Here is a 22,637-nt window from a genome sequence, read left to right on the forward strand (position 1 = left end):
CATTCTCATATAACCAGCGGGTAAGTATATTAAAAAATGTATTTTATTATGAAAATATAATTTTTTGCCAAGGAAAGAGAGTCCACATTTTTAACTGCAAAAGATACTCTTGTATCTTCATCTTCCTTCAGGAAATGGGAAGCGGTCTCTCATTCTTCACGATTGAAGCATCCAATCTCATAGGAAGACGTGGTACGCCAGGATACTGCCGTGCTTCATCGGTCAGAAGTCTCCACTTTTAGTCTCTCCTTGTGAGACGAGCTTAACCTTTAAACCTTATCATGCCAAGGAAGGTTTTGCAATCTATCTGTTATCCCATAATTTCCTGTAAAGGATCAGCCCTCGTCTCGAAGATCTCGGACCACTGACTGATCCTATAAATCTCGAACTCCTCCTAGACATCTCCAGTTTACCTCTATCTGAAAATTAGCGTAATTGAAGGAAAGACACGAAGGTCATATCCAGTACAGGTATCTGTAGACTGGGTCATCAGCCTGTAGAAACTAGGGATCGTCCTTTCCTTGGTTCTCTACAAGACCTGAGCAAGAAATGGTCCTGGTACAAAGACTGTCGGACGAAAATTTCTTCCAGGGAGCCGATTTCCTTGTTCTTGCTGGATTTGACGCTTCCTATAGAGCCATCAAAGAAAACAGGGGAGGCAACATACAGTAGCACACGTTCTTAGGACTAGGATCAGAGCACGAATGATATCGTCCCTTAATCCCCTAGTAGGTATCTTCTTCCCTTGGGAAAATACCTGGGGAAGGACAGTGATTCATCGGCTTCCTGTTCGCGGGACGAGTGGCTTCCTTCAGTCCTGGGGTTCCTCCCTCAAGGACCTAGGACACCTAAAAGAGCAGCTCTTCTGATCTCGAAGACAGGTCTCTTCCAGTGTGACCCTCAACTAGAAGAGAGACGTACCCCATGGGCCTCCCTCAACGCTCTCACTCACAGCGAGAAAGCAAGTAACATCCAATTTTATTTTGGACAGCTTGAACTTCAAGTTCAAGCCCTCCAACCGGAAACCTGACACTGTAATCAAGGCTGCTACACCAGTAATAACCTAAGGACATACCTCGAGGAGGATGATTACCTAGTCCTAAGGGTACAGCATGTTTGGCCAACCCTGGATGGCCCAAGGGAGTGCATTAGATTTCCTTCCTAACTAGGACCCACTGGGTCATATACCCATCATTGATTCCTCCTTTTAATGCCAGTGATTATACTGAAGCCATACCTCAAGAAAACAATAAAAAAAGCTTGTTAGGCTCAGCACACTTACCTAACCCTAGAAAGGTCAAAGGAGGCTTAAAAGGATCTCATTTGTGACTGGGAAACAGGTCATATACCAGTCATGAAATCCCTCTCTTCCTCATAGAGGTGACATAGAGCTCATAACATTTTACGGCAGAATCCGTCCATAACATTTAGAAACAGACCATGCCATTGGTAAAGGGAAAGCATGTCTGACCATCTCACCATACCTGCAAGACGTGACCCACAGAAGACCGATACGGTTTCTCTATTGCCCCTTTTGTGGCGATACAACAAGTGGTTTAAGAATACCTCAGGCTCATTGTTGGACAAGTAGCAGAAGAATGAGGGCATTGGTTACCTGGGTTAAGGCTGGGAAGAGCAAAAGTTTGTCTGGCTCTTTTACTTTCATCATCTTCCCCTCTTTTGGGGAACAGCACCATGGGTTCCTTTGCAAGCTGGCTTCAACCTCTGCAGGTAATAACCCCTTCCTTTGTGTAGCCAAGTATAGTTTATTGATATATACTTGTACACGTCCCTAACGCCTCCTGCGAGGTAGGCTTTGGAAAACATCTATTTATGTGTAGGGTTCCTATTTAAACTAGGAACATTCTTACTTAGATGTTCATATGATATCTCACACAACTACGTGGGTTGCTCAGGCTGCTATCAAACTCACTTGTATTGATAAGCGAGGTGGTAAGGTTTCCCTCGATTACAGTCTAATACTGTACTAGGTTAACCTGGGTTAATTACTAAGCCAGTAGTTGACCTTATCACCCTCTTAAGAGTGAGTCATCCACATAAATAATGAAGTTTTGTTAGTATGGGAACAAATGACAAATTCAGAGATAATTTGTATTTTTCCCTAAATAATACAAACCTGTAGTTATTGATTGAAATTGGCCTGCCATCACATGTCCCCCAGTAAGTCCTGCCTGCAATAAAAAAGTGACGTAACTCACAGCTGTGAGAGTATGTATAGGTGGCTGGGTACCCCCTGCCTACCCACTTGAGTGCTTAGGCAGGGTTGCATTTTCTTTTTCGTTCTTCTTTGATGGCTGCTTTTCTGGTCCCATACAGCAGAGGAACCCCACTCTCTACAGGACCTCCACTGTCGTTTTACCTTGTTCGTTCAGAGTATTCAACATTTCATATCGTGAATTGTTCATTTACTGTTAAATCATCACTGTCAAAAGACTCATGAAATAAGAAAATCTTCAGTTTTCTCTTGAAATCCTTAATGTCTTCAATCATTCGAATGTTTCGTGGGAGCTTATTATATAGTCTCGGGGTCGCATATTTAAAAGCTCTGGAGCCTAAAGTGGACATAAATCTAGGTTCCAACAGTTTGAAGCCATCTGTAACTATTCTCGTGTCGACACGTTTTATTGGCTGCGCAATATGTAGCAATTCTCTTAAGTATTTTGGACTCCTGGTTCTGATAAATTGGTGGGTTATTGTACATAATTTAAATTCAATTCTCGCTTTAATCGGCAGCCAGTGTAAATCGATTAGTATAGGGGTGATCATTTCTATAGGTGGGATGCCTTTTATCAGTCTTGCTCCTATGTTTTATTATGTTTTGTAATTTCTTAAGTTTCACTTTTGGTAAATTGTAGTAGATAGAGTTGCAGTAGTCAATCCTGGTAATAACACAGTTTATCACAAGTTTCTTTACAGAATTTTCGTCCAGGTATTTTTTTATAAACGCAATATTTCTTAGATGATAACCAGCAGTTTTTATTAAATTATTTATTTGAGCATTTGGAAACAGGTTACAGTCAAGAAATACACCTAGATCTCTAACTTTACTAGATATCGGCACCAAGTCATTATTTATGTTCATTTGAATATCACCTAAGTTTCTCACGCTGTTTCTCTTGCCAACCACCATGAATTCAGTTTAGTTCTCATTTAATTTTATTTGTTTAAATGTCATCCATTCTCTAACACTATCAAGGATTCGGTTTATAGTTTCAGTCGTGTCATGTATATCATTTATGGAGAAGTAAAATTGTGTCATCTGCAAGTTTTAAAGCTAATGTCTGCCTTCCAGCTCCTCCAAAAGTATATCCACATAAATAACTACAGGTTTGTATTAGTTAGGGAAAAATACAAAATATCTGCAAATTTGTCATTTTTATTTGTAATTTCAGGTGATTTGATTTCCAAATGTTACTTAACCTTTGCCATTGTCTGATTTGTTTTTTTTTTAATCTTTCATTTAACTCATGTTCTAAAGATCCTGTATTAGAGATCTTAGTTCCTAAATATTTAGATGATTCAACCTTATTAATCCTTTCACCTTCAAATGATATCTGATCTATCATTGTATATACCATTCTCATCATCTTTGTCTTTCTTTTATTTATCTTGTGTGTGACCTCATGTGATATTTCATGCATTCTGGTAAGCAAGCTTTGCAAGTCCTACAGTATTCTGCTAATAAGGACAGTGTCATCAACATAGTATAGGTCAGCTAATTTCCTGTTACCAATCCAATCCTTCTCCACCATCTCCAACTGTTCTATGCATTACAAAATCCACAAGGAAGATAAATAACATAGGTGACAACACATTCCCGTGAAGTACACCACTGTTCACTGAAAATTAATTTGATAGGGCTCCACTAACATTTACTTTGCACTTGCTATGCTCTTGATCGGACTTAATCAAATTTACATATTTAAGAGGAACTCCATAAAAATGCAGGACTCCACAAAATTGGCCTGTACATACTATCAAAGGCTTTTTCATAGTCCACAAATGCCATCAAAAGTAGATTTCCATATTTTTACACATTGATGTACCACATGTCTTGAAATGAAAATTTGGTTAGTACATCATCTATCTTTTCTAAATCCTGCTGGTTCATCTCTCAGCTTTTCGTCAATTTTTTTTCTCTAGTCTCTATAGGATGAGCATACTATAAATTTCATGACAACTGACATAAGTGTGATGCCTATGTAATTGTTACAATCATTCAGATCTTTTTTTGTCATTTTCACCAACATTCCTAGCTCCCATTCATCAGATTTCGCCTCTTCATGCCACATTTTACAATTTTGTAAGTATTCCGAGATTCACTTCATTTTTGGCCTATATCACCTCAGTAGTTATTCCATCGTATCCAATGACTTTCCATCGCATTTAGTTTTTTTTATGGTAGCTTAGACTTCAAACACAATGAATTCATTCATGGACACATCAAGGTCTTCTTCAGCTTCAGGTATACCAATCAAATTATTCCCTTCATATCTCTTATTCATGACCTCACCAAAGTGTTCCATCCAACATTGCCTTTCTTCATCTGTTGTTATAACAGATCCATCTCTCTTTTTAATGGATATATGCTTCTTCTTTTCCCCTGTAGAGATTTCCTTGATAATTCTGTTAGTAATTCTTATACCATAGCCACTCCCTGAATTCATAGCTTTGTCAGTTCCATCTGCTTTCCTGTCTAAATATTCTCTCTAGTCATTCCTGGCTTTTCTTTTAACTCCACTATCAATACTTGAATACTTAGCATGCTCTACCTTGTAATTTTCATTACTTCGTCAAAAACTTTCAACAGCCAATTTCTGCCTTTATGTCCTTTTTATAGTATCCCAGGTATCATTTAATATCCATGGTTTTCTCTTTGTAACTGCATTTCCCAAAACTTCACTACCAACTGACTGAAATATGATCTTAATATCACACCATTCTTCATTAATCATCTGTTCTTCATCTCTTAAAGTCTCTAAGACTGCCAATCGATTCCTACATTCAATTGCAAAGGTTTTTCTGTGCTCATCTTCTAGAAGCTTAGTTATATCAAACCTAGGTATTCTATCTACATTTCTGTTGGATGCTTTCATTTTTAATTTCACTGTGGCAATGAGAAGCTGGTGATCACTACCAATATCTGCACCTCTATTAGCTTCTTACATTTCTTAGAGTTGTCCTTCTCTCTTTATTAACGTGATCTATTTGATTTTTGTAATTGCCACATGGTGAAGTTCATGTATATTTGAGGGGGTCCTTGTGCTGGAAAAGAGTACCTCCAATGAAAAGATTGTTTGTTGAACAAGACTTATGAAGTGTGCCCCATTTTCATTTGCAACTTCACTAAAACCCTCAACACCAACTTCTCTCTATACCTAGATTATTCCTTCCAACTTTAGCATTGAAGTAACCAATAACAATTTTCATATCTCTGGGATGTCATCTATTATACTCAGCAGTTCTTCATAGTATTCATCTCTATTTTCTTCAGGGGAATCATTTGATGGTGCACAGCAAACTATAAAACCCTTATTGCACTGCTTTGCAGGTAACAATCTACTTTTTACAGCTCTTCATTCCGTTAATACCTTTTCTGGTCTTGGTGTCATCATCTTTCCTACCCCTTTTCTTCCAACTCCATCTGTTCTTTCTGAATCGATGTAAATATTGCCGTAGTCTAAGATGTCTTTACCATTCCCTTCATAACGTGTTTCAGTTATGGCCAAGATATCCAAACTATATTTCACAAATTCACTGTCCACTTGATGTAACTTCCCAATCTGATTCATGTTTCTAACATTCCAATTACCCATTTTCAATTTTTCTTTAGTATTTATAAACCAAGAGATTCTTTGAACCCCATTACGCCTGGGACTGGGGGACATTCTGTCATTTTCGCTTTCCATAGACTGACTTAATCCATATAGGATTTATTGGCTAAATTCATCAAAGGATAGCCAGTTTCTTATGATGCGCAGTGCCTATATATTTTGGTAAGTGACTCCTGCCGGTCCATACTGTTTCCAGTAAAATCATCCGCCAGGCATCAGGAGTAAAAGCCAAAAAGACATCTTGTCTATTACCTTAAACCCAATCCGTCACCCTGCTGCCAGTGACTTCATCGAGATTTAGGGGGCCATTTCCTCCCACCCTCAAAGTTTCTTTACTCCACCAAGTTGCTCACCTGCTTATATAACCGTTGGCAAACATAGATTGCTAAGATATACAGCCTAGCCAAGTATTTTCTGCCTCAGGAACAAGTTACCTGAATTGGATTGAGTGTTGCCCATACCCATGTGCCTGATAGTGAAATTGTTCATCTGACACCAACAGTATTGCCCGGATGTTGATCCCTCTGTTGCATTGTCAGTGAATGTTTCCAGTGCTTCCTCCTCAGAGTGGGCGAAGTCATTATCTGTCACCCAGACTGCAACTTCTAAATTACATTTGTTCCGTAACTGGAATACAAATCGACACTATTCATTTAGGGGTATTACTTTCTGGGAAGCTGAAAAGATGACCCATTAAAATTTAGCGAGGGTTTATTACCCATACCACTAGTTAGTGGGGGTGTAGCTTGCTACCACTCCCACTCACAGACCGGTGATTTAGCTCACTTTACTTTTGGCTCGGATGGAGACCGGTTGTAACCGCCCTTCCTCCTTGCCTATGTCGGACTGCCATTAATTTTTGTCTTTTAACTTACTTTTTTCATATACTGAATATATATATGAAAACATTCTTAATATTTGTATATATATATATATATATATATATATATATATATATATATATATATATATATATATATATATATATATATACATACATACATACATACATACATATACCAAAGGCACTTCCCCCAATTTTGGGGGGTAGCCGACATCAACAAGAAATGAAACAAAAAAGGGGACCTCTACTCTCTACGTTCCTCCAGCCTAACCAGGGACTCAGCCGAGTTCAGCTGGTACTGCTAGGGTGCCACAGCCCAACCTCCCACATTTCCACCACAGATGAAGCTTCATACTGCTGAGTCCCCTACTGCTGCTACCTCCGCGGTCATCTAAGGCACCGGAGGAAGCAGCAGGGCCTACCGGAACTGCGTCACAATCGCTCGCCATTCATTCCTATTTCTAGCACGCTCTCTTGCCTCTCTCACATCTATATATCTCAAAGATATATATATATATATATATATATATATATATATATATATATATATATATATATATATATATATAGATGTGTCGTAAGTTTCCTTTTCAGAGTTTGTGCTGTGCTTGTGATTACGTATATGACAGGTTCTCAAGACACTTGCGCAAGGGCGAGGAACCATCCCTTCCGACCTCTCCCCCCTTGTCCATCGGTCTTCCTGTTGGCGGATAACCTACCGTTGACTTGGCTGCCGCCGCTGGGAAATCTTCATCGTTTGGATCCTCCTCGTTTAACTGTTGTCTTCGCCTTTCCCCCCTTCCACGGGGAACATGTGGATTACTGAGGGAAGGGAGTGTGGCCTTTCAGAGATTGACTGCGGTCTTTCTCTTCTCAAGGCCGTTCACCTTTCATGGGCTTCCGACAGTATACTAACGGGGGGGAGCACCTTTTCCCGTTCGCGGGTTAGGTTGCGCTTCCAGTTGTTTTCTTAATTATTTAAATGAAATTATAATTGATTTGGAAATTAACTTTTCAGCTGCTTCTCCGTTGGGAACACGTCCCTTCAGAGGATCAGTGGTTTTTCCTGTTAGTGGATATATTTAGCTGATTTAAATAATTCTAATTCTTGTTTTATTACAGTTACTCTCTGCTCCCCTTCTCCCGTCAATGTCAACTGGGGAAGGGAGGGCGCAGTTCTTATTATATGTTGGTTCCCTCGGTGGTCTCCTTTTCTTTCGTGGACTAGGTGTTCCTTTCGAGGGAGTTTTTTGTTACATAATTTATTTTATTTTTCCTCAACGATGCAGTTCTTCTTCGTTTGACTAAGAGAGCCGACGAAGCAGAGCTGTTCTGTTCATGCCTGGGGAATCTGCTGTCACAGCCAACCCTCAGAGGATGTCATGGGCGTCATCCCTTCTTTTAAATGTACGCCCATGGCAGCACCTGATTAGCACTTCATCTTCGATGAACTAGTTCCAGCTACGCTTCCTCAGGCAGTGCTCATGTCAGATCATCTTCGAGTGCTACCAGGAGATTCGCCTCCAGGGGTTGGACTACTTTCCCTTCCGAGGGAGAGTTTTTCTCCCCAGGTGTGGGGTTGTTTCTCCCTTCTGAGGGAGAACTTCCCTGCATCTTCATCACTTCATCGACTCCGAGTGCTGTTGCTGTCTTCGCCTAGACTACGCTCCCCCCTTGCTGAGTCTCTTCTTTCGGGGGCAGAGCATAGTCTTAGGCAAGTCTCTCCTGCGTAGTGATCACCTCTCGTTCGCGAGAGGGGCCCCTCATAGAGATTCCTCTTCGGAAGATTGCTACTGCACTGCTTGCTGATCCACTGGTCCTCATGAGCGTCCTCTGTTCCTGGACCTTCTGCTGGCGACACTGCAGTTAGTCCTCAGACTTCGGTGTTGGACTCTTCTGTGGATCATTTGCGATCTCCATCAGTGGAGGTTCGCCCTTACAAAGGGCACATCCCAGTTCCTGATCATGCTACCAGCTGACCTGCTGACCTACCAACACCGTTCCTGTCACCAGTACAACCTTCTGAGGCCCTACCTAAGCGTGCAGCTGCGCCCCACACCAACATCTCGTCAACGCCAGCTTGCTCCGTCACGTTTTATAGAGCGCCCTCACTTGCTCGTCCAAAGCGCCTTCCAGAACAACCTCGCCACAGAGAGCAATATTTGCCAGCTCGCCAGCGCTCACCAACCAACCTACGATCGCCGGAGCAACAGAACTCACCGAAATCTCAGAGCGCGCCCGTGCAACTTCAGTCTCCTGCTCGTCAAACACTCTTCATCAGAAACTGAGCACCAGTATCATCCTATGAGCCAACGCTCCAGTACTCTCCTGTGCACTTGCGTGAGGCAAAAGGAATGAAAACTTATTGACAGGTAACCATTGCCCCATTCCCCTCACCGCAAACACATTACAGCATGCCCACTGGGAAAAGAGGGAAGAAGCTTCACAGAAGTGTTCAAGATCCCGAATATTCCATCTTCTAAGGCGAATCAACCGCATCTACCATTGGTCGAGAATCTTCACAGGGAACTTTTGGTCCCTTTCTCTTCAGGAGTTTTTCCTGCCAGTACCACTGTCAGCAAACACGATCTGAACATTGCAAACAGCCTTTCATTAGCTCAAAAATCTCTAATTACCAGAACGCTGATCACTAGCTTATCTACCGCTGTTCACTAGTCCGCCGTTCGCCGATTTCTAGTTCATCTTCCACCAATGAGAAATCATCAACCGACTAATTGCTATATCACCGTTTGCTGATCGCTAGCTCGCTGCTCGCCAGATCCCCAATTCTGAGGTCATCTCTCGTTGACCTCCAGTCTCGCCAGTTGCTAACAATCTCCGACTGCTAGCGTGCCGATCGCCGATTTTTAGTCAATAACCAGTCATCAGCTTGCTGATCACTACATCACCGATGGGCAGCTCGTCTTTCTTCGATCATCGACCTTAACTCACTGATCTCTGACCAACCAATCATCAGCTTGCTGATCTCTAGCTCACCGATTGCTAGTCTCCGATCGAGCGCTGATCATCATTGGCTCACCGATCACCAACTGACAATCATTAAACCATTCTGCTGTCTCTCAGGGCTCTCCAAGCTGATCACCAACTCATTAATCGCCAACCTTCCTTGGCTACTGACCAGACATCGTTCATCTGTCTGTCAGTTACCATTTTTGGCTCGTAGATCGCCGATTCACTGATCATTGGCAATTCACTGTTCACCAGCAGTTCGTCACTCAGAATTACTAGTCGACCTCTGCCCGTGGTTCCCTAGATCTGAAGGCATACAACACACTTCTCGCTACTTGCCGTTCACCATTACACTAATCCACTAAAGCGATCGGCATATGATCGACAACCCCCATCAGCGACTTGTCGACAGTTGACTACTCCCAATCACTCTCCAACTGCATATTAACCACGCTACCCAGCCGTTAACCATTGATTAACATTCGCCAGACCGATACTGTTCTAAAAAATAGCATCAATCCCGTCAGGGCGCATGGTATGGTTAAGCGTTGCCTTACTTCTTTCAGTTAAAGGAGATCTCTCCCAGGGAAGAATCCTTACACAGTGTATTGCACCCCATCCTTTCCGCCATGAGTCAAGACCCCATCGTCAACAATCTCCCATACGAAAGGATACGCAAGGAGCCGTCCCTTTGGGTCGATGTCCACACCATGTTGGAGGAGTTCGGACAAGGGCTAAGACCACAGGTCTTCATTTGCATGCTGCACCTAAAGGACGCATACTTCCAGACCCAAACCATCCATCTTCTAGTTAGGATTGAAGGTTCAGTCTAGACAAACTAAGAAACACCAGTTCAGGGCACTGTGCTTCGGTCTTTCCACAGTACCCATCCTGGACTCACAGGATCGGCTTCCGTCTCCTCCGTTTCGGGACGACTGACTGACCTTAGCAGACTTAGTGGCAACTTTGCGTTAGCATCGGAACTTCTGAAGTCTTTTTACCAAGATTGGGTGATCATGGTAAACCTTTGGAAGTTTTCCTTACTTCTCTTTCAGAAGACTGGTATATCTGGGAATGATTCTAGACACCAATCTCCACAAAACCTTCTCATCAAAGACAAGCATAGAAAAGTCACAAGACCCTTTCTCAAAACGAGAAGAATTCCCAGCCCAGAGTGACTATTTTTTCCTTGGACACCCATCATCTCTGGCCTCTCTAGCCTCCAACGGCCGCCTCAATATTCTTTCTCTCCAGTGGCGGCTTTAATCCGATTTAAATCAGGTCTTCGATTCCCCGGTCATTCTGATCCCCATGGGACCAGAAGTTTTGATGAACCTCAAGGGATGGGTGTCAGTCAAGAATCTACGGATTGGTATAACCTTCTCATCCTTCCCCACCCCTCGGACTTGATGCTGTGCTTAGACACATCAAAAGAAGGAAGGAGGGACCAGAGTGCTGCACCACACGACCTCAGGCCTCTGGACAGAGTCTGAAAGTACCACCACATAAATCTCTTACGAGATGAAGGCCAACTTTCCAGTCCTTCAACAGCCTCATCATTTCCTAACGGGCCACTCAGTGATATGATGAGCAACAACACCACATAGGGTCTCACATCAACAAGCAAGAAGGAACTTGCTTGCAGCCTCTTCCCAAAGTCCGCTCGGTACCACTATCAGCCCGCTTCATTCCAGATTAGAGGAATATGTTTGCCGACAATCTGTGCACAGTATGTCAGATTACGTGTACCAAATGGTCCTTGGATCACCTTGTAGCCGACAAAGTCCCGACTTTACGGGGTTGTTCAACTATGGATCTGTTCGCAACTACCCTGAACCTCAGGCTTCTGCTGCTCCCGAATCCTAGACCCCAAGGCTCTCTGGCAAGAAGTATGACAACAACGGTCAGTACAACAATGTTGTGTACGTCTCGTCCCTGTTTTTGTCTGAAGAGAAGGGTACTCAACAAGGCTAGAACATCTTTCAACCTCTTAGGGCTCTCCTAGCTCCGCTATGACATTACGCAGAACGGTTTCCTTCTACAGCTCCTGATAGAGCCTCCAAGAGAACCCTCTCCACGTGACAGACAACCACACTTCGACATCTACCACAAACTATAACTTCGCTATGATTATAAGCCTGGAGACTACCCAGTACCTCCTCTCACAGAGAGGCTTTTCGCAATAAGTTGCGAAGAGATTGTCTAGACATCTGGGGAATTCCTCAGCATCAGTCTACCAGGCAAAGTATAACGTCTTCTGTGGTTGGTTTCATGGGAAAGCGTATCTCTCCACTTTATACCTCTATTCCACCAATAGCGGAATCCTCGAGTATATGCAAGAGGAAGAGACCCCCTTTTCAGTTTCAGCAGGTAAAGACGATCACTCAACCTTGAGCCTCGCCTTCAAACTGAAAGGAAGGGACATCCCCTCATCGATAGATCTTTCCTAACTCATGCGGACTTGCAACTTGCCTTTTCCCAGTCGGAATCGAGACCTCCCTCTTGGAACATGGTTCGAGTTCTCCGGTCTCCCTTCCTTACGTTCCACTTCACCAAGCAACAAATTTTCACCTGGTTTAGAAGACACTGTTCCTACACACTTAAACAGTGGCCAAACAAGTCAAGGAACTTCATGGTCTCTCTTTTGGCATAGCCCATTCATGAGAAGGGTGAAAGGTAACGGTTCCTAGACAAGTCTCCAATCGGTAACTGAAGATCCATATAATCTGTTACTGTACCCGCGGTAAGGTTTGAGGCTCTACCTCAAGAGAACGGCAATAGCCCACCCAGGTCCCTTCTCTTGTCATCAGCACTGGGAGAGATGAGAAGAGGATCACCAAAACATCATCTCTTCTGGATTCACAGAGTCATCAATTACGCTCTGAATCCAGATCCTCATCCAACACGTCGACCCTCAATGACAGGGGCATAGCTATGCCCATGGCCCTTCTAAGCAGATTACTCTGTGACGCATGTTCTACAAGTAAGGGTGTGAATGCTCTAGGTGACTTTCACAATCTCTCTCCTGCAAGACATGACCCACAGGAACTCGATACGATCAATATCAGTCCTGTGGTGGGTGCACAACAGCTGGTTGTATACCTCAAGCTCCTTATTGGACAATTAGCAGAAGGTTGATGGCACTGTTACGTGGTTTAAGTCTGCGTGAATGAAAAGGTCTGACTGGCTCTTATTCTTTTTTTCATCCTCCCCTCACTTAGGGAAAGCAGCATCCTGGGTTCTCTACATAGCTGACCTCAAACCACTGCAAGTAAACCATCCACCCTTGTGTACATAGTATTAAGCTAATACTGTTGCGTCCCCATACCCTGGCGAGGTGGTATTGGGAAATTCTTGGTTACAACAGTTTTTCCTACAAAAAGACTGAATAACTTTACCTAGACAGTCACACTTCTAAATATCTTAACACACAGCATGCGTAGCAAGGTTTTGGCGAGGCGCAGGGACACTTTATTTTGAGTACCAACATACTTAGATAAGGAGCCCCTGGGTAAAGCCAAAAACCAGATTGGCAGGGACGTCTACCCTTCCTAATGGGTGAGTCACCCCTAAATAAATAGCGTAGGTTTGTATTCCAATTACTGAACAAATGACAAATTCATAGATAATTTGTATTTTTCCTAACGATACAAACCTTAACTATTTATACAAACTTGCCCGCCAGCCCTATCCCCCATGAAGTCCTACCTCCAAGCAAAGTGAGCTAAATCACCGGTGTGTGAGAGTGGGAGTGGTAGCAAGCTACCCCCTATCCCTGCTAACTAGCGGTATGGGTAGTTAATCCTTGCTAAATTTTAATGGCTTGTCATTTCAGCTTCACAGAAAGTAATACCCCTAAATAAACAGTTATGGTTTGTATCGTTAGGAAAAATACAAATTATCTACGGATTTGTCATTTCAGTATCTGACAAGCTTTACAGAACAGTACTGTACTTAGTTCTGTGGTTTGAGTGTAAGAATACTACCACTGTACGTACGTCCTGTCTGTCGTAGAAAGACTAAAATGACAACTGCTGCCCTGCAGTCTTGCTTTTTAATAATAGGCTAGGCCCACTGCCAGTAAATGGAAATTGCTACCTTGCAGTTGGACTTTTTAATCAAAGATTAGGCTCATCACTAATAACTGTGGTGGATTACTGAAAAGGGTATGCAATCGCAAAAAGCCTTTGCCTAATTATTAACCATGCCTCAAGCTATTAGGGTGCATTTGGCAACAAACTGCTTTATGTAGGAATAACAGTGGGAAAGAAGTAGATAAGACTTAGCTCTGACATCTTTAAAAAATCAGTGACCTTGTTCTTATATGAGATTTCGAGAAACTTCCCTTACAAATAGCTAATAGCATCATTGCTGGTACAAGAAATCTTTTTAAAAAATATTTTACCTTAGAACACTTCGTTTAACATTGATTTAGACTAGCCTAAAAGTATGGCCATGTTGTGGTATGACAGTGAAACAATATCCAACAGATTTTGTAGATTTGAGAACAAAGCAATCAGAAGAATATTGGGAGTTGAATGGCAGGACAGGATTAGAAATGAAACTATAAGAGAGATTACTCAAGTGCCATATGTGGATGAGATTATGGTGTGGGGTAGATAGAGATGGCTTTGGCATGCATTTTACTCTCCCCAAGAGAGACTAGTTCTGCAAACTTTCAACTAGGCTCCACAAGGCACTATGAGTGTCTGAAGTCCCAGGCCTACATGGCTAAGGAATGGAGAAGTACTGATTTAAAAGCTCAAGATAAAGATGACTGGCAAAATCTTACAGAGGCCCTTGTGTCAATAGGCGTAGGAGATGATGATGATAAGAAATATTGGATAAAGTAAACCAGGTATAGTTTATTAGATTTTTTTAACGTTATTATTTTGAGATTATATAAGATAGGAAAGTGTTGTTGAATTACCTTGAGTATATGTCACTAAAGAAAGATATATTATTCTACTAGAAGTACAGAAAGTCCTCAACTTACAAACTTAAAAGGTTCCAAGGTATTTATTTATAAGTTGAATTTGGTCAAATCTTGTCCTATTGTAGACTTCACATAACACACATGCCTATGAGTTAAAGATGCAAAGTCAACAAATAGTTCCGTTTCATATTTCAAATGTCGTTTTGCTTACCAACATAAGTTATTTTATAACACTATTTCTTTTTGAACTTGATACAATATCCGAGATTCATGATTTTAGTTGGATTTGTATCTCAAAGGTTTGTAAGTTGACCTTTTATGATGAATCATTGAAAATGTTGCTATTCATTAATGTTTATGATCATTTTTGTTGTTTGAAATGGTTAAAATTCAACATTGATCAAGCTATTCAAAAAAGTCAAAGTTTATTTCAGCTTTCCCTAATGATTCTGTTTAGTATTTCAGTAATGTGACAATTTTCAAAATACCATCTCTTCACAATGTCTAATTTGTTTATTGCAGCTCACATACGCAAGAGTTGCCCAAGGTATGCTGCACACTGACCGCCTGATATTTGCTGTGCTGTTGGCCCGCATTCGTCTGCGGGGCGTTACGTCTGAATCGTCGTATGAATCAGAATTCCAGTTCCTTTTGAAGAGCAAGGAAGGACTTCTTAACAACAGTATGTCAGCAATTGCTGGACTTAGTCCTGAACAGACAGATTCTATGCTGAGACTGAGCAACAAGTGAGTAGTGGTAGAATGCTTCACTTTGTAAATATCATACTTTTTTTGTCACTGAAACATAGTTAAATGTTGGTGTTTCCTTCTTGAGTTGAATCTAATTTGTTGGTTCAGGAGGATTTTATAATTCTATATAGTTCATTTTGTGTAATTCTATATAGCTCAGTTTATATGATTTTTAGAATTTTTATAATTTTATGTAGTTTAGTTTATACGTTATGTAGCTCAGGTCATATAATTTTAATGTAGTTTGATTTATACGTAACATAGTTGTTTATATAATTTTATATAGTTTAGTATATGTAATTTTATGTTGTTCAATTTATATAATTTTATGTATAGAAAGTCCTCGCTTTACAAATTTAATGGGCGTGGCTCTCGATTTCTGCTTGGAATTTTAGAAATTCAGATTATTTCATTTTCGGCTAGGAGAATGTGTATATTTCATGTTTCAAACTTATTTTTTCCGTAACTAAAATAAAAACCAACGCTATATATAGGGATACTATGTTTGGCGAAGCTGAAAGACAAGGCATTAGAAATTTAGTGAGGGTTAACCACCCGCCAGCTAGTTAGTGTGGGGTGGGGGTTTGATGGTAGTACCTACCCCCCTCACTCACACTCCTAGGCTGTAAGCCTCACTTTGCTTTTGGCTCGGATGTAGAACAGTTGTTACCACTCTTCCTTCTTACCATATATTTTGACAGCCATCATTAATAATCATTTTTGCTTTCTCTTTTGCAGTTTTTGTGTGTGCGTGTGCCTTCTAGCGATGCGAACCTGGCTTTGACCTGAGGGCCTTTCCTGCGTTTGCCGTTTGCCAACTCGCCAATCCCCTAAATGATTGTCAGGCATCCGGTAGTCCCCATCAGCAGCTCATTGACAGGTGACCACTCGTGATCACTCGGCTATGGCGCGGCCATCTCTGGAACCAGCCCTTGACCATCATCAACATTCGCTAGAATGACACTGTTCTAGGGAACATCATCATTTGCGCAAAGATGCTCTCTGGAGCAACGACAGTCTTCTCACCATTCTCACACACCTCGTTCTCCTCCCTGCAAATGCAGGACATCGCATTCGCCGGAGAGGCAAGGATGCTTCCCTTCATCAGGCATTCAAGGTTCCGAGAGAACTTTCTGCACGACTGGTACCATTCTCTCGTAAGGAGACCTCAGCACTACAGCCTCCCGCTAGGTTGTCTTTGATCTTGGGTACGACTTCCTTACAGAAACCCTCTTCGACAATTCCTTCTGGGGATCTTTCTTCAAGTGCTGCTATAGGACAGGAACCTTGGTTTAGAGCCCTGTTGAGGACCGTTTCTCAAGCTTTCGCGGTAGGGGTTCCCCTTGCCCGCCCATTGGAGACACCCAGGATTCCCCTGAAGTCTTCCTTACCACAGGCAGATCCAAGGCAAAAATCCACAATTCCTCCCAGCAAAGATTTTTTGGTTTTTTCCTCTCTCCCGGTGAGGAAAGAGTTCCTGAGAAGGTGGTCTCACCTAGGGTCAAGTTGACCCCTGTCAAGGCTTCAAAGTGGAGGCTGAGTGTCACCATGCCAACTCCTCCTCGACTAGTTGCTCTACAATCAGCAGCCCCAAAAGAGGCTCCACACAGAGAAGAGTCTCTGGCTAGCTCCTTCCTCCCCTTTCCCATCGAGGTGGTTCCTCAGGACCACAGACCAGCCCCCAAGCCTGTGGAAGATGCCATTCCTCCTCTTATGGGCGAGCAGCGTAAGGGGTTACCTCCAAATTCTTCCTTTTTGGAGACCTTACTCCCGAGGAAAGAGCTCAAAGATGCTAAGACGCTTCTGAAGTCCTCAGCGAGGATCTCAAAAACTTCAGAGGCAGTTAGGCAGTTGTCCCCAGCTCATAACTTTGACGACGACCACCTCGAGATGGAGTCTCGTGGGTGGAAGATTCCAAGTTTTCTGTCAGTCCCAGACCATCGGAAGCAGAGCAGAGAGAGTCAGAGCATGCCTTCTGGCAGGTGTTAGCCTGCATGAGGGCCACCAATGGGTTGTCAGACCCAGCAAAGACCCCTCAGGAGGGCAAAGATACGGTCTTAGACCATGTCTACCGGACTCAAAATCCACAAAAGACCAGTGCAGCCCTGCCCTGGTCTCAGGGGATGAAGAGTAGCCGGTGAAAGGCGTTCGCTCAGATCACTGGATCTTCTGGCTCCCTCCTGGCAGGCTCATCTTCTAGACTCCTTCCACCGCTGAGTGGCCAGCAGAGGAAGTATTACGGGGTCCTTGATGAGCCTCGTACTGCCTTTCCTCTACATCACTCCTTAGAGGAATTAACAAAGGGGAACTCTCTGGAGAAACTTTCTGGGCTGCAAGTTTCATTCTCTGCGTCTTGAATCCTCAATCAAGAGAAGATGGCGAAGTATGCCATGCAGGCTACTTCGCGGCTAGACCTCTGGTTGGGGTCTGGAAAACCTGTTACGGACCGAGGACTTGTTTAAGGAAGGCTCCAGGAAGGCGATTGAGACTTTTCTACTGTCCGGGACTGGAACCATAGAGTTCCTTGCCCACCAAGTTGTAAACTTGTTGGCAAACACCATCTTGAGACGAAGGGACTTGATAGTGGAGTAGTTCCATCGCCAAGTCCCACAGAGTGAGATTATGAAACTCCGGAACTCCTCTCTTGATGGCTCCTCTGTTTGAGCTGGAAGACATCAAGTGTGCTGCAGAGAGTTGGAGGAAGTCACACCAGGACCTTATCCTCCATAGGACCTTAACATCCCGGCCCTATAGACCACCTACTCATCCGCAGACCAAGCAGCAGAAGCTGACGACGAGTAAGACAACAGCAACATCATCGAAGGTGTCTAAAAAGCCCTTTCCTACCAGGAACAGGAAAGGCCCCAAGTCTTTCCTTAAAGGGAAAAATCCTCGAGGGAGTGGCCGAGGCTGCAACCACTAGGATGGGCAATCTCCTCCCTTTTCCACCAGTGTGGGATGCCTGCATAGCTGCTCACGTGGATGCAGCTCGGGGATGAACACTGGACAGTCTCCGTGATTCGTTCAAGGTATCGCATCCCATTCATTCAATCTCTCCATCCACTGACTGAAACTCCAGTTCATTCGAGCTCCTATGCGAAGGGATTCGCAAAGGAGCTGGCCCTTCTGGCTGAAGTCCAGACCCTGTTAGAGAAGGGCTCTATCCAAGAGGTCCTCAACGATTGACCTTGCACTAAATCCAGATCCTCCTCCGACACGTCGACCCAAAACACACGATGTCAGGGCCATTGCTACGTCCATAGCCTTCAAATGTAACTACTCTGTGGCGCAGGTCATACAGGCTGGCATGTGAAAGCATCAGACGACCTTCACCGCCCACTACCTGCATGACGTAACCCACAGGAGACTCGATACGTTCTCTGTCAGTCCTGTAGTGGTAGCACAACAACTGGTTTAACACCTGAAGCTCCTTGATGGACAAGTAGCAGGAGGTTGAGGGTATTGTTCACCTGGTTTTAGTCATAGTAAATTGATAAGAATGACTGGCTCTTTCTTTTCTTCATCCTCCCCCTCTCTTGAGGAAATCAGCATCCAAGGTCCTCTACCAAGCTGACCTCAACCAACTGCAGGTAAACCATTGTTCCCTTGTGTAACCTGGTATTTTGTCAATACTGTTACCTCCCCATACCCTGGCGAAGTGGTATTGAATGTCTTGGTGACCTAGGACAATTCCTATGACTCGGAAGAACTCTTACCTTGACAGTCACATTGCTATTATCATAAACACATAGCTTGTGTAAGCCGCAGACCATGCATAGCAAGGTTTTAGCAAGGTTTAAGGTTTCCACCTACAGTACTTTGTGCTAACACATAGAGAGAAATCCCTTGGTCAAAGCCAAAAAGCCAGATTGTCAGGGACTTCCACCCTCGTAATGGGTAAGTCAACCCCTATGAATAGCGTTGGTTTGTTTTTTAGTTATGGAACAAATGACAAATTTGGAATTAATTTGTATTTTTCCTAACGATACAAGCCTGTAGCTATTCATACAGATTGGCCTGTCAGCACCAGTTCCCTTTGAAGTCCTACCTCCAAGCACAGTGAGGCTCATAGCCCAGGTGTGTGAGTGAGCTGAGTAGCTACTATGTCCCCTCCCCCACTAGCTAGCAGGAGGGTGGTTAACCCTCGCTAAATTCTAATGGCTCGTCTTTCAGCTTCGCCAAAAGAAATGCCCCTCTAAATAGCTCCAGGTTTGTATTGTTAGGAAAAATACAAATTACTTCCAAATATGTAATTTTTAATGAAAACATTTTGATTTATGGCTAAAACGCCCTTCTCTTATATTTACATGATTACACCCGTTCGCTTACACAACCCTTTTCTTATCAGCGTATGTAAATAATCCGTTTTTCTTCAAGAATTTGAGGTAAAAATATTTATCGTAGTCTCCTTTAAAGTTCACATGAAGCATTTATTTTCATCAAGGCTAAGAACGTGATTTATTTCTTTCGATCGTGTCTTGAAAAAACGTATGTTGCATTTCTTTCTCTAAGTTATATTTATCAAATTTATTTTTTTGTTTATATCTTTACGAATTTCATGTTGTTATACTGAACGTTGCAAAAAGTGTCAGAAACTGTACCTAAATATGCTTGAAGGGTAATATTTTCCCAGAAAATACGCAGATTTAAATATATTACTGTACTGTATTCTAGTACAGTCTTACTCATGTGTGGGTATTTGGTACATATAACATTCATAGGTTGAGATTTGAGAGAAGGGGATCACCACTGCTAAGTAAATAATATGTTGAGTATGATCTTACAATTTGAAGGAAATTACCATTAAAAGCCCATGTTTATGCATACTTAAGTATATCCAACTGATCGCTACAAGTAGAAAAAACTGGAATCCAGTATATATTTCTGTGTCTACTTGCTTATATAATTACAATTTAGTATATGTTATATTTATGCTGAGATGTATGAAGTATCAGAGACAACATCTAAGTATACCTGAAGAGTAAAATTTTCCCAAAAAGTCAGCAGACAAGAATATATTATGCTAGCAATGATTTACTCGTGTAGGTATTTGGTATATGTACCGTATATTTTTCTGAATTTGAGGGGTGATGTTGACCACTACTTTATAAATAACCCTGAAATATAGTGAATATGTCCTTATAATCCCTAGTGGTGAGGTATAATTACCCTTAAAACCCCAAACTAACCCCTAATGAAATTAATCGGAGAACTGTATTTTTTATACAAAAAACTTTGATGCCCGATATCTCAAAACAAAATTTTCCGAGAATAATTGAAACTTCATTTTTGTTTATGGATGAATATTTACCATTTATATATGAAAAATTAAGAAATTTTGTATTGTGAAAAGTTATAGAGCAGATATGCAAAATTTTCAAAACTTACATATGGAAAATGGCAATCTTTACACACATTGCCAATATTTTTTAAAAGAAAAATTACATTAAAAAATGAGGACTGATCAAACAAATCTATTTCTCTAAAAATTTAGCTAATAAATTATCTTTAAGAAGCTTTTTGAATAATGAAAATCGGTTTGAAAACAAAAAGGTAGAGGAAGTTGGAAATGACCATCAAATAACATTGTTTTAAAGGGGCAGAGTTGCTCCCCTTTAATAAGTTCCAAGAAGCTGTTTGTAAGTTGAATTTGTTAAATTTTGACATAGGGTAGGCTTCACCTAACTCGGATGCCTATGATTTTCAGCTGCAAAAGTCTACGAATAGTTCCATTTCATGTTACAAATGTCATTTTCTTACTGCACTAAGTTATACTTTATAATATTGTTTCATTACAGCACAGTATTCCAATATGAACTGTTACAATATCGATTTATGATTCCAGTTAGATTTTGCAATTGTTTCCGAATGTTTGTAAGTTAAGGCCCATCTGTTAATATAATTTTCTTTATTCCCTTGCATTTAGAAATGAGAATGGCACCATGATTATTTCTTGAATAATAGCTTACATATAAATTAATTTTGTACAGAGTCCAAGCATTTAAGAACGTAGATCGCATTGTGGGTGGAGCCGAATTTCAATCATGGCTTGAGTCTGCATCTCCTGAGCTCAACGTGCCGACCATATGGGAGACGGAGAAGCAATTGACACCAATCGGACATTCAATTTATCAAGTGCTGTCCATCCAAGCTTTCCGGCCAGATAGACTCTGTGCCACTTTAAGCATATTTGTCAACAATGTAAGTTAGGTATCCAAGTTTCAGCTGTGATCTCCAACTTTTTAACTATTTTATTGAACTATCCTGTTTTGTAAAGGAATATGTTTTATCAGTATCTCTCTCTCTCTCTCTCTCTCTCTCTCTCTCTCTCTCTCTCTCTCTCTCTCTCTCTCTCTCTCTCTCACACATATGCATTTTAACCCTTGTATACTGTAAGCATATTTTTCGAAGGAATACACCATTTCTTCTTTAAAGAGTAACTTTTAGTTTAAAAGTAGTGTCGTAAAGTAAATTGAAAAAAGCTCTTAGAAAATTATTGTAGTAGTGATTTCTTTTGTGTCTTTGAAGATACTGTAATTTTGTTGGATCTGCATATTGATTCTATGTAGGCTAACCTACATAATTATTTCTGTTAATACCTAAAAGCTTGTCTGTATTCTTGTGATTCTCAGCCGTAGTAAATGTAGCATTTGCACTTTGTATATCATAGTTGATTATCATAATTGTATATCATAGTTGATTATCTGAATATTTTGATAGGTTTACATTTTGATGTATATTATAAGGTATGAATTATATTCATGTTATGTAATTTATATATACTTTAGGTTCTTGGAGACGGATTCATGGCTGAGGGGGAACGTGAGGTCGACTTGTCAAATGTTGTCGAAACAGAAGTGAAAGGAAACACCCCAATACTCATGTGTGCTGTTCAAGGCTTCGATGCGTCTGCCAGAGTTGACGACTTGGCTGCCCAACTGAACAAACCTATGACTTCCATTGCTATTGGTTCTGCTGAGGGCTTCAGTGAGGCTGACAAGGCTATTAATTCTGCTGTCAAGACTGGAAGGTTTGTTAAGCATATCATTTGATTTTTGGTGAAATATCTTACATGTTTTTTTACCCAGGTTTCTAGACATTTTGTTAATCCAAATAAAAAAAAAATATGCAGAATCAAGCTAATGAGGAAACCAATAGCAAGGAAGAAGTTTTCACCCAGATTTCTAGAAATTTTGTTATTCCAAATAAATAATTTATGCAAAATTAATATAATTTAAAAGCCAATAGCAAAGAATGAGTGGAACTAGAAAAATATTAGTTAT

General features: G+C 41.5%; 1 protein-coding gene across 2 annotated transcripts in view; it reads left to right on the forward strand.

Annotated features, from left to right (window-relative positions):
• Positions 1-22,637, forward strand: part of LOC137625988 (dynein heavy chain, cytoplasmic-like) — a 770,344-nt gene that overhangs the window by 691,360 nt on the left and 56,347 nt on the right. For both annotated transcript variants that reach the window (XM_068357067.1, XM_068357068.1), the window contains 3 exons: positions 15,128-15,351; positions 21,345-21,555; positions 22,143-22,384. In XM_068357067.1, the coding sequence (XP_068213168.1) occupies positions 15,128-15,351; positions 21,345-21,555; positions 22,143-22,384 (677 nt within the window). The remainder of the gene's footprint in view (positions 1-15,127; positions 15,352-21,344; positions 21,556-22,142; positions 22,385-22,637) is intronic.

Source organism: Palaemon carinicauda, chromosome 33 (assembly GCF_036898095.1).
Source record: "Palaemon carinicauda isolate YSFRI2023 chromosome 33, ASM3689809v2, whole genome shotgun sequence".
In the NCBI taxonomy this organism is placed as follows: domain Eukaryota; kingdom Metazoa; phylum Arthropoda; class Malacostraca; order Decapoda; family Palaemonidae; genus Palaemon; species Palaemon carinicauda.